The sequence below is a fragment of the Pelophylax lessonae genome (assembly GCF_965119305.1).
Source record: "Pelophylax lessonae genome assembly, chromosome: 4".
Taxonomy (NCBI): Eukaryota; Metazoa; Chordata; class Amphibia; order Anura; family Ranidae; genus Pelophylax; species Pelophylax lessonae.
This window is the reverse complement of record NC_138771.1, coordinates 443078361-443091407: the sequence shown is the minus strand read 5'-3', so window position 1 is coordinate 443091407 and position 13047 is coordinate 443078361. Positions and strand designations below refer to the sequence as shown.

Sequence of the window (13047 nt, the reverse complement as noted above, 5' to 3'; positions counted from 1 at the left end):
AGAATTATTTGTGCTCATCTTACATCCATATATATCATGGAGTGTGTGGCGCTTGTCAGAAACTCACTAAGCAGTCTCTTTTCGGTGTTTGTTATAAATTTATAAATAGAGTAGCTAGTGCGCACAAAGAAAGAAGAAAAACAGGAAGAGAAAAATCTCTACCTAAAATACAAAGTCTCATACAATCAGCCTACAAATGCATATAAATCAAAATAAAAATGCAATGTAGTCACCAAAGTGCAAAAAGGTCACAACGCCGCGGTCCGCACTGCAGGCGGCCACGAATACCTCCATCAGAAGCATTTGATAATTGGGCTAATAAGTGCTTATAAGCAGTAGCCCCATACCGTGACTAAACTTCGGGAACCGTGTTTGTGGAGAACAGTGTCTCAGCCTTATAATCCATCCCTGCTGATCCGTGGCGATCTACATCTTGGATAGAATTTGTTTTGTGGCTGATTATTCTTTTACATCTGGTAAGAAACCACCTTTTTCCATTTGCACAAGGTGTCTTTGTGTGTGCCGTGGCTATATCATCTTTTAGGTCATGGAAATTGGATGTATCCTTATGCGATTCACTGGTTGACTCTGGTAAGGTGCCATTTCACCTGCACGCTCTGCGAATACCCTGCACTAGTAAGAGCCCCTTCGACACCACTTCATTTCCAGAATATGAATATTGTCACCCTGTGTGGACTCACTTGGCTTTAACCATTTATATTCGTGGACTATTATACAGTATTACTTAATCACAGTACACTGTGGGTGTTGCACACCACATTTGGACTTCTTTGTAAATTCTTTTTGGACCTTTTCACTTATAGATTTATTTACCATTTATCACTTTACTATTCCAATAAGGTCTTTTGGAATCCTAGTTGCTGTCATCCAATTATATCAGCACACCCTCTTTCTTTTTTTATAAATTTCCCCTTACATAGCACCTGCACTAGCTTTAAAGCATAATGCCTTTAAGAAGAAGTGACAGTCTTGGGACAAATCTAATATGTTTGAAGACACTCTGTCACCTCTCTGATTTCACAAGTGGTACAAAAAATGCTGCACTACCACAGCAAAGGGAAGTATCAGAACAAGTAATCGGAACAAACCTTTCTACCTCCTATCCTCCTGACATCCTGAGCTGGAAGGCAGAGATCTGTAAGGAATAGCTTCAACAGTAGCAATGTTACCCGAGCAATCTTGTATTTTGGAATACTCCTAAAACTTTTATCTATATCTGGAAGAGAGCCAAGGCTCCTTTGAGCCTGTCAGAACAGGCTCCTGTCTGCTGATTAGAACATGTGGGATCCTGTCCGAAAGTATTCACATTATGCTTTTTGCCTGTGCGAATGAGGCTTAAATGTTAATTCTCATGTCTAAAAGTTGTAATTTGAAAAAAAAAAAAAAAACAGCACACTTGATGTGCCGATGACAGGACCATTTTTGTTAAAGTGTTACAAAACCCAGGACCGTGCATTCAATATATCTGGTCTCCCACAGTACACAGAACATGGAAATGCAATTATTTTAGTAAATACAAACTGCTAAATACCTTTTCTCATCAGCAGTATATAGCTGCCTGTGACTTCTATGAGTGTTTGGTTAAAGCTTGTAGGAGGGGTATTTAATCTCCTCTGACTGTCCTATGAGGCTGCAGGACCCCTGAATCCCTGTCTGGACAGAACTGACTGGCCCTGTGCTGATCACATGCACCCTTCCAAATAAAAAAAAAAAACCTCTCTAGCAATACACACCAAACTGAGCATGTGCAGAGTGCCCAATGCTCTGTTCTATCAGGAGATCGATTGGGGACTGTGGAAGAAGGGAAAAATCAGTGAAGACCGGTTCAAACAGCGTTTTTACAAAATGCGAAGGATTAACCCCTTAGGCTCCACATTTAGTATAACAAGCATGCTTTGTTGCATATACAGACTGATTTATATGTTGTGGGTTTAGTAACACTTTAAAGAGCACTTTAACAAAATACAAATAAAATTGCACTTACAACTCGACTAACACCATGAACACCAACATATGTAGAAAGTACTCTTACTGAAAGCCAGCAACAGGAGGGAACCATCACAGTGATGGTGCTGGGGAGGACCCTAGAAAAGTCATGGCAGAAAAACGAATCCCATGATTTGATTCCAATGTAGTCCAATACATTTGAAGATTTGAAGTTATAATCTGAGTTGAGTCTGCTAATTTGCAAGGGTTTCATCAGCTCAACACTAGGTTCATTATTTCCACTTCCCCCAAATGGCTCTTTCCTGTCAAGAACCCCTGATTTGCTCCATGAGAACTTTGACACCACTAGGACATCGCCATCCTACCATCTCTCACGGCTGTAATAGCACTGCACCTATCACTCTGCCAGGCAATAGGACTCTATTCTCACAGCCTCTGCTGGCCACAAAGAGCTGTCAGATATCATCTCCTTGCAGAAGTTTCATTACAGGCTAAGCTCACCCTGGACATCCTTGTTAGTGATATCAAATAAACTTCTTTATGATTTTTGTGCCTGTTCTATTCAGCCTTTTAGACCTTCCTAGTCCTTATGCATATGTGGGCTGCATGACTTGTTACTGGTTGTACAGACCAAAGGTTACTTACCTTTATACACTCCTATAAATAAATAAAACCTTCAGTGTCCAGCTCCCCCCTCAGCCCCCCCAAATACCTACCTGAGCCCAATCCCGATCCAGCGATGTGAACGAGAGCCGAGGTTCTCCCAGGTCTCTCCCTCCTCATTGGCTTAGACACAGCAGCGGGAGCCATTGGCAAGCAAGAACGCACGAGTGCCCCCAGAGCAAGTGGCTGGCTATGGGTGCACTCAGCAGGGGGGGGAGAGACCAGGAGCGCCGGCAGGGGACCCGATAAGAAACCAATTTTATGCAAAACTACTGCACAGAGCAGGTAAGTATGATAGATTTGTAATTTTATTAGAAAAAATGTTGAACCTTTACAAACACTTTACATTTTAACACCATCTATTTTAAGACCTATCAGTATACCATATATCACGTTTCCCCAGGAACGCAAGCAGTAACCTTGGCAATTTACTCGTGCCAAATGAAAATGAAGGTTGTTTGCTACAGTAACAAAATCAGGTACAACCTTTCATTCACAAACCTGTACTCCTTAAATAAAAGCACACAGCAAATCTGGGCAACACCTGCTGCTTACAAAAATAAATTTTCTGATAAATACTCTGATCCACAATTATCAAATATATCAAATAAAGACAAGCATATATAAATGTATATATAAATTATAAAAAGCATTCTGCTATTCTCTGCTGAAGAAAAATATACTATTCTTACTGAATTCTAAAATATTTTGTAAGAAGGAATTGCACGCTAGGCCTAAGGGGAGTTTATATTCATGTTAAGCTGTGAGGAACAAGGACAGGATCGTTAAACAGTACAGGCCTCTCATTTTACAGGAGAATGGGGTTATACCCATAACCATTATTGCTTTTTGATTTGTTACTGCTCATTACCTCCCAGGCGCTGTGCAAGAGGTGACCTTTCCTTCAGAACATTGAAAAGCCATTCACCTATTGCTCTGCTGGCAGGATGACTGGTGAAATGGACTTTCCCAGCATTACTGAAGAATTGCCAGCTTTGCTGTATATAGAACATAAAATCCATAAAGACACATATCCATCTGTGCAATCCTCATTAGGGATGATGTATGAGGTCTGGAGAAAAGAAAAGTGTTTGGGCTGTCGATAGCAACAGCATATTTCGGCTGTCTGCTTTATAGTGGGAAAAATGACAGCTGGCACCTTATTCATCATTGTGGACAACGAAGACACCTTTGATGCACTATTTACAAAGCCACCCATTTCTTTTCAACCTACAATACCCGCTTTTCCTCTGTTCGGCTGGAATACAGTCATGTTTATTTACAAGGCTGCTCATGTTTGGTAGTAGACATGAGGTTCTTTAAAATATCCTTTATTGGCCAGCCTTATTCAAAGCTCTCTATCTGCTACAAATGCTCAAAGCTCAGTCGACTGGTCTTTAACATGGCATATGAGGCTTCCCATGTCATTATTCTTAGAACACTGATACTATAATGTAATAGGGCAAGTGTTTGATAGGTTAAGTCCCGGTTCACACTGGGGCGACCTGTCAGGCGACCTGGTCGCCTGACAGGTCGCCGTAGGTCGCTCGCCATAGAGAAGCTATGGACCCGTTCTAATAGGAGCGACACAAGTCGCTCCGACTTAGAAAAAGGGTCCGGAGCTTCTTTGGGGCGTCCCGGAGCGACCTGCATAGACTTCAATGTTATGAAGTCCATGCCAGCCGCTCCGGGGTCGCAGTGCGAGCAGTGCGCCGCGACCTATGAGGTCGCCCCAGCAAGTCGGATCGCCCCAGTGTGAACGGGGGCTAAAGCAATTGTAAAGAAAAACATTAAAATAAACAAACATCTCTATACCTACATGCTCTGTGCAAAGGAAGTGCACAGAGCGGCTCCAAACCCCCTCTTCTTGGTTTCCATGCCAGCGCTCCTGGCCCCCTCCTCTCTGTCCAGTGCCCCCATGGTGACACTCATGCGTGCTTGCTCCCGAGCTGAGCCCTGCCCCCTCGTCACTGGCTTTGATTGACAGCCAATGGCTTCTGGTGCCCCAGCAAAGCTAGTGAGACCAGGAAATGAGGGGAGAGAAGAGCTGCAGATGTGCACAACACCGAATCGAATGATGGCTCAGGTAAAAGTATAAGGGGCCAAATTCAATGCCTAAACATTTTTTACCCTAATCAAGGAATGCATCAAGGTGGGGATAATTTTCCAATGGCATCTGTCAGTGGTGGGATTCTGGTAAAATTTACACTTTCTTTTGTGTGACAGGAAGTGCAGAATAAGCTCCCTGATGAGGACACAGAGAGTATAAAACATGACAGAGTTTGAAGTCCTTTCCACTCTATCCAATATTACAGAAAAAGTAATTACTGCGCTGGAAAGGGGCCCAGTGTTGTCCTTCACACTAAGGTAACCATTATGGCTTAAGGCCCCTTTCACACGAACGATCCGATCAGATCCGCCTGTCAGTTTTTTTAGGCAGACCTGATCCGATCCTCCATGAATCCCTATGGGGCAGCGGATGTCAGCGGTTACATGTCTGCTGACACCCGCTGCCATCCGCATCCGATCCTGTCCGTGAAATCCAGACGGATGGAAACCCTATTTTCCATCTGTCCAGGGGATCGAATGGGATGGCGGTCCGCTCTCATCCGATTCCCCCATAGAGAGCAGCGGGGCTCTGACACCTCCCTCTCCACCGACAGAGCCGATCCCCCGCTGAGCAGCACGGAGTCCACTGATGGAGGCGGACCATGTGAAAGAGCCCTAACAAAAAAAGTAAACTATGGGATTTCAAAATGAGTTCTAGGCACATAAAAATACAGCTCTGTCTGTCATGTAAGTAACTTAAAGTGATTGTAAAATCTTGATTTTTTTTTTTTATATTAAACATATTATACTTACCTCCTCTGTGCAGTTGGTTATGCACAGAGCAGCCTGCATCCTCCTCTTCTCGGGTCCCTCTTCCTAGTTCCTGGCCCCTCCTTCCCGTCGAGTGGCCCCACAGCAAAAAGTTTGCTAAGGGGGCACCCGATACGAGCTGCAGCTCCGCGTGTCCATTCAGATACGGAGCTGCCATTTGGCCCCACCTCCTCTCTTCTGATTGGCTTACTGACTTTGATTCACATACTAACCTATTAACTAACATCCTGGAATATTTGAAGAACTTCTCTTCATGTTGATGGAGATCATTATAGACACTGAACTGACCTCTCTCTTCCCTATTTGAAATTAATGGATGGACCCAATATCTTCGGCTTCTCATCAGCCTCCTCCTCCTCACTTTGTCCTTCTCGATCAGGACTGCAACAGTAGCAACTGCTGCCATGACCAAGGGCATATGAAACATCCTGCCAAAAAAACACCACCCCACACAACACAAACCACACATGCATTATATGCATGAAGATAAAAAACCTTCTTTGTGCAGCAGCCCCCCCTTACACTTACCTGAGGATCCCCCCTGTCCAGCGATGTATCTCAGCCATCTGAGATTGTACCTCCTGATTGGCTGAGACACAGCAGCGGCAGCATTGGCTGCCGCTGCTGTCAGAGTAAGCTAGCCGATCAGGATTGGGCACGGGGAGCTGTGACTTGGCTCGGGTGCCCCCATCGCAAGTGCTTGCTGTGGGGGCACTCAACAAGAGAGAGGGGCCAGGAGCACAGAAGAGGGACCTGAGAAGAGGAGGATCAGGGCTGCTCTGTGCAAATCTACTGCAAATGAGCAGGTAAGTATAATATGTTTGTTATGTTTATAGGGGGAAAAAAACAGGACTTTACAATCGCTTTAAATATTCCCCCATAAGCCTGGGATCTTCATCTCCATGACTAAGCTCCGAGGGGTGGGGCGGAGCGAAAGCGTTGGGGCCATGGCCTGGCTGGAGTCCAGACTGAGGTTGTCACTCTAAAATCGCTCCTAGGGACTACACGGATGTGTGGCTATAGGGACCCTATATAAGCTCCATCCCGTGCCAGCACTCCCAGTGGTGGATGCTTAAGAAATTATATACACTCCCTGCTTTAACAGTTGCATCGGGTTACAGGAAGCTCCCGCCTGTATTGCACAATGCAATGCCTGGGCCTTAACCTACAGAAAGGCTTGGTTGCAGGTGAGAAGTAGGAGAATGCTGCTTGCCTATATTAGGATTCTAAGAAAGTCTGAATTTTCACACATAATCTGAAAGGATCCAGAAACGCTCTGCAGAGACAACCAATAAAAAAGAAGGTAGGTACTGGTACTACATGCAATGCCTGCTCTTTTATGCATTTGTTAGTTTTTGGCCTGTTACAGATATTTTTTACGAATATCTCCATTTTAAACGTACCTTTTGCTACCCACATTCTGACCCAATGGAATCAGGGATGAAGGATTTAAAGCTTCGGTCTCTCCATGGACACATCCCTGGAAGTTGGAAGCATGACAGCGGTTCAGGGCTGGAAATATAAAATATAACTTATTCATGTAACATGTACACAATTGACATCTTAGCTTAGTATGGGTTTGTCTACACTTGCTTCGGATTTAACACACAATAAAGTGCCTACTGCTTCAACAAGATTTTTTTGATGCTTCTGTGATGCTTTTCTGAACCTTTAATGAAGCTTTGCAAATGCCCTGTGTGATTTGTTTTTTTCAAAAAAGGAAGAGATGATAATTTAAAAGTGAAGCAAAGCTAATACTGAATTTTAAGCTCTTGTAGCTCTGCAGGTGTGGTTAAGGAGCGCTCTGAAAATACTTTTATAGGGGCTTTGGAGAAGCGCTGAAGCAAGATGAAAGCGACAGAGGGTATCATTTTTGAAGAGCAGAGAAGCAAAGAAAACGCAACAGTGTGAACAGGGCTGTAAGGTAACCATTTTATTTAGAGACAAGCTTGGATTGGTGTTCAGAGTGCGTTAACTGCTTGCCGCCCGCCCACAGCACATTTACTACGGGCAGGCGGCACACCTAGGCTGGATGTACATGTACATCTTCAGCATTTTCCGGGGTGGGTGGGCATATGCGCTCCCCCTGCTGACCTGCACCATCACTGGTTACAATTTTGTCAGCAGGTCTCAGCAGAAGACCTGCTGAGCGGCTGTAGCCAATAACAGAGTTCTGTGTTTAGACAGACAGGACTCGTTACACAGACCAGCGAATTGGCTGTCTCTTCTCCATGCAAAGCAGGAAGAAAAAAACAGCCAGATATTTAAGTAAAAGCAGAACATATTACACTTGTAGAGCACACAGTTAACCCCTTGATTGCCCCTAGAGGTTAACCCCTTCCCAGCCAGTGCCATTAGTACATCTGATCACTGTATTAGTGCCACTAGCGACATCAGTGTCAGTTATTGTACCTTCCAGCGACCGTCTGTTAGTTCCAGATTGTCCACCACACTATCACAGCCCCACTATAAGTCGCTGATCACAGCCATTACAGTAAAGCGTCTAAAGCAGTGGAAATTCCAGTATACAGTATATTCCATTAATGTACACTTATTGGGATTTTTCTCCACCAAAGATATGTAGCAGAATACATTTTGGCCTAAATGTATGAGGAAATTTGATTTTTTTTATTGGATAGGCTTTTATCTTTTATAACAAAGTAGAATATATATATATATATATATGTTTTAAGGCCCCTTTCACACATGCTGTCTATTTTTCATCCATCCGTTGACGGATGAAAAATTGGACATCAATGCATCTCTATGGAAAAACGGATGTAAATGGATGATCATTCATGTACATCCACAATCATCCTTTTTTTTTTTTAAACTGAACAAAGCTCTATTTTTCTCCAATTAAAAAATGGATCGGGCGAAAAAATTTATTAAAAACTGACAAATGGTCAGTTTTTCATCCGTTTTTGCATTGGTAGTGGATGAAAAAACTGATGAAAACTAATGAAAAACGGATGAGCACTGATGAAAAACGGATGAGCATTGATGAAAAACGGATGAGCACTGATGAAAAACGGATGAATACTCCTATTTTGACGTGACTGAACTGATGAAATGAACAGTGTGTGAAAGGTGTAATGTTTTTTCTTTACAAAATAAAAAATAAACCCAGTGGTGATCAAATACCGCCAAAAAAAAAGCGCTATCTGTAAAAAAAAAAATTATATGAATTTCATTTGTGTACAGTGTTGCAAGACCGAGTAATTTCCAATTAAAGTAGTGCCGTGTTTAATAGCAAAAAATGCATTGGTCATCGGGGGGGTAAAACCTGTTTTGAAGCAAATGTAAATGAGCCCTAATTCTGCACAGCAACTGCTTCAAAAGCGCCTCTCCCTAAGTGCAGAAGGTCAGGTCAGTTCTGACGCACACTGGATGCCCCTGTGCATGAGATTCTGACATTTTAATGTGGGTAGAAGGTACAGGTACTCCATCCAGCCCTGCTGCCAACAGCCTGTAAAAGTCTATGAGAAACTGAAAACTGCTGCGGCTGGATGGTGTATTGAGTGGTACCAATGTATAAGGGAGTGGTACCAATGTATAAGGTAGTATGTACCCTGGGACTTTTTGTCTTCTGGGCATTCGTCTGTTGGTCCATGTGGTCATAAAGTTAGTACTCGGTACACCGTCCAGCAGCTTTCAGCCTCTCATAGGCTTTTACAGGCTGCTGACTACAAAGCTGCAAGGTGCACCTGACCCTTACGCTCGCACGAGAACTCCACAATCTCATGCACAGGGGCTCACAGTGTGCACAAGGACTTAAACTACTATTATAAAAAAAGTTTGTTCATTTCAACAGCTCCAACTCCCCCATCCAAAGTTGACTCATTAGAGGCAACACTTACAAACCTACAGATGAAATACAATGAAAAAACTAACTACACTGCAATAACTGACCTTTACTTATATCTTCACAATTACCTCACTTCTACATTTACAAACAGCAGAAAAGATCCCTCTTTTTCACATAGGATAATTGGCTGTAAATATTTAATGCCCATGATTTAATGGCAGCCCTGTAAAGTATAAACTATTAATTGTATAAACCATATAAAGGCGGCTCTGCTAGAATTATATGACAAGAAAATTGCCCTGGTACGGATCTTATATTGTGTTGTAATTACAAACTTGGTAGAGATGATCATCAATCTAAGAATTTTGAGATAGGAGATGGAGCCAAAGCCATCCAGAAATAAAAGGTGTAGAAGTGTTTGCTTTTTTAGCTAGCTAAGATCTAGTGAGCAAAGCAGGAAAATAGACTGCCACAAGAGATCTGCATACTCTTCATAATTCATCATACAATTAGTTAAGGAACAGCCAGAACTCTTTTGGCCCTACTTTTCCTGTGGGTCACAAGGGCGCACTTCATTTTATATGCTTGTGACCCATATGCAGCTGACAGTAGGTTGAAATCTTCTGTTGGCTGATTTTACTTAGCCGGTCCACACTCAACTTTAATTTCGGGATCCAACCAGATGCCTGAACCGGCAGCTAACTCAGCCTCTCAGAGCACCACTGAGAGCCAGTAGCTCCCACCCCCTGCACAGCCCAGTGCTCCAGTAAGTGCTGGAGGGGCAGAGCAGAGAGCTGGGACTGGAAGACCAATAACTGAGCGATCGGCGGTCTTAAAGGTGGCAGAGAAATGTTCATCATCAGACTGATACTGCATCCACCTAAGGGAGTATAGCTGTTTTTTCTATTTTAAATACCACACTTCTCTTTTAAGGGAAACACAAAGCAAGTTTGATTTTATTAGGCTTGATATACAAAAGATGTCAGTTATTCTCCCCTTGGAAATGTTAATTCTGTCACAAAGAGCATTAGTTACCGATTTACTAAGCATTTAGTATGCATGAAAACAACATGTGTAGAGTTCGCTCATATCAAATTAGTGCAGGAAAATGGACAATTTTAAAGCAAAGATTTAGCTATCTTATTTATTTATTTAGCCCTACAGTTTTAGGGATACCATTTACCTGGAATGCAGGTTGTCCCACACCTTGCAGGCAGCTAGATTTGGAGAAATCTTTACTGCATAGCTGCCCTTTTCTCTTCTTCTGGCTTAATTTCTGATGTGCAGGGGGTAAAAGCTTTGGGGCCCAGGCTGAGCTTCAATGAAAAAAGCTCCCAAAGAGGATCCACCCCTCATGAATGGGGAAGAATCTGATTTGTCACAGGATTTCCTCCCCCATTCACAGGTTCTGTAACATGCAATAAAAACAATCAAAAAATGTTTCTCAATGGACCTCTTTGGGGTCTTTTTTCACAACTCAGTCCGAACTCCAAAGCTATTATCCCTTGTGCGTCAGATGTACAGCTGCAAAAAGATGAGGGGGCAGCCATGCAGTGAAGATTTCTCCAGGATCTAGCTGCCTGCACGACACGGGACAACCTTCAGTACATGTAAGCAATATCACTAAAGCTGTAGGGCCAAAAAAAAATGGATTTTTGTAAGAACTTACCGTAAAATCCTTTTCTCTTAAGCTCATTGACAGACGTAGTCTTCTTGATTCTCAAGAGCTGGGTTATGTTGTCTCCGCAGGAGTAGGACTAGGCAGAATGACAAAACGTTCTGGCTCCACCCTAGGGGCAGTCCCTGAGGGTATATCCTCCCTCTCTCTGCTACAGGGAATCAGTTCTGTTTAAAGCAGTACAGAGAAATTAACCCAACCCAACTCAATGATAGAGGGGCGGGTACTACGTCTGTCAATGAGCTTAAGAGAAAAGGATTTTACGGTAAGTTCTTACAAAAATCCATTTTTCTCTATCGCTCATTGACAGACGTAGTCTTCTTGATTCTCAAGAGCTGGGACATCCAGAAGCAGTGCCACAAATGAGGGGTGGGATTGACAAAATCAAATCCAATCTAGAAGGCCCAACCGGTGCCAAACTAGAAGTTTTTAAGGCTCATTATAAACAAAGAATGAGACTAAAAGAAAAAATTTTCCAACGGAAAAAACCCTCGAGGTAGACCACTGGTCTCCTCAAATTGCGGCCTGCAAAACCTTGCGGCCAAATGAGGCATCAGACGATGCCATTACATCAACTTTATAATGTTTAGAGAAGGTATGCACCGACGACCAGGTAGCCGCCTTGCACACCTGGACCACTGACGCCTGATGGCGAAAGGCCCATGACGCACTAAGTGCCCGAGTGGAGTGCGCCTTAACAGGGAACGGGGGCTCCCGACCCTTAATAGAATAAGCCTGTACTACCGTCTGTTTGATCCATCTGGAAATGGTCGCGGCAGATGCAGGCAACCCCTTTTTGGGTCCATCTGGGATCACAAAAAGTGAATCCGTCTTGCGAAACGAGTCTGTCGTTTTCAAGTATACCCTGATCGCCCGGACCACATCCAGGGAGTGCAAAGCAAATTCCCGAGGATGACTGGGCTTAGGACACAGGGAAGGTAATACAATTTCTTCATTCAGATGAAATTCTGAAACTACTTTTGGTAGGAAGGATGGATTCGGACGAAGAACCACCTTATCTCTATGAACCACCAGATATGGTGAACGACAAGATAATGCGGCCAGTTCTGACACCCTGCGTGCAGAAGTAATAGCCACCAAGAAGGCCACCTTCTGGGACAACGTGGGTAGAGGAATCTCCCTAATATCTTCAAAGGGAGGTTTCTGAAGAACCGACAACACTAAATTAAGATCCCAGGGGGGTAACGGCGCGTGCACTGGCGGAGCCAGATGTCGCACCCCCTGGATGAAATTCCGCACCAAGGAATGAGTAGCCAAAAGGCTTCTGAAAGAAGATGGCTAATGCTGAGACCTGACCCTTGATAGTACTCAAGGCCAGTTTCTGCTCAACCCCTTGTTGCAGAAAAGCCAATATTCGACTAATCGAATAAGACCGTGGACGGAACCCCAGAGGTTCACACCATGCAATGTAGGACTTCCATGTGCGATGATAAATCTTTCTGGAAGTCGCTTTCCTTGCTTCCACTAGAGTAGGAATAACTGAAGCTGACAAACCTTTGTCCTTCAGCACCTGGGTTTCAATAGCCAGGCCGTTAAAGCCAGCGATCGTAAAGCAGGATGGAAGATCGGTCCCTGAGACAGTAGATCCTCCCTGAGAGGAAGTCTCCATGGGACGTCCGCCACCAGTCTGACCATGTCGGCGTACCAAGCTCGACGAGGCCAGTCCGGAGCTACCAGGATTACTAGGATTCCTTCCTCCTCTACCCTGCGAAGAAGTCTTGGCAGTAACGCGAGAGGAGGGAAGGCATATATTAGCTGGTATTGCCCCCACGGGGCGATCAGTGCGTCTGCGGTTTCTGCTAGAGGATCGCGGGAGCGAGCCACGAATCTCTGAACTTTCCTGTTGAATCGTGATGCCAACAGATCCACATCCGGGGTGCCCCACCGTAGGCACAACTGGTGGAAAACGTCTGGATGGAGGGACCATTCCCCCTGATCCAGGGTCTGACGGCTGAGATAATCTGCCTGCCAATTCTCCACCCCCGGAATGAACACCGCAGAGATTGCTGGAACAAATCGTTCCGCCCAG

General features: G+C 44.0%; 1 protein-coding gene across 1 annotated transcript in view; it reads right to left on the bottom strand.

Moving 5' to 3' along the window:
• DELE1 (DAP3 binding cell death enhancer 1) overlaps positions 1–13047 on the bottom strand; it is a 62337-nt gene that overhangs the window by 38755 nt on the left and 10535 nt on the right. Inside the window, exon 2 of the mRNA XM_082252658.1 lies at positions 6915–7023. Coding sequence (XP_082108784.1) covers positions 6915–7023 — 109 coding nt within the window. The remainder of the gene's footprint in view (positions 1–6914; positions 7024–13047) is intronic.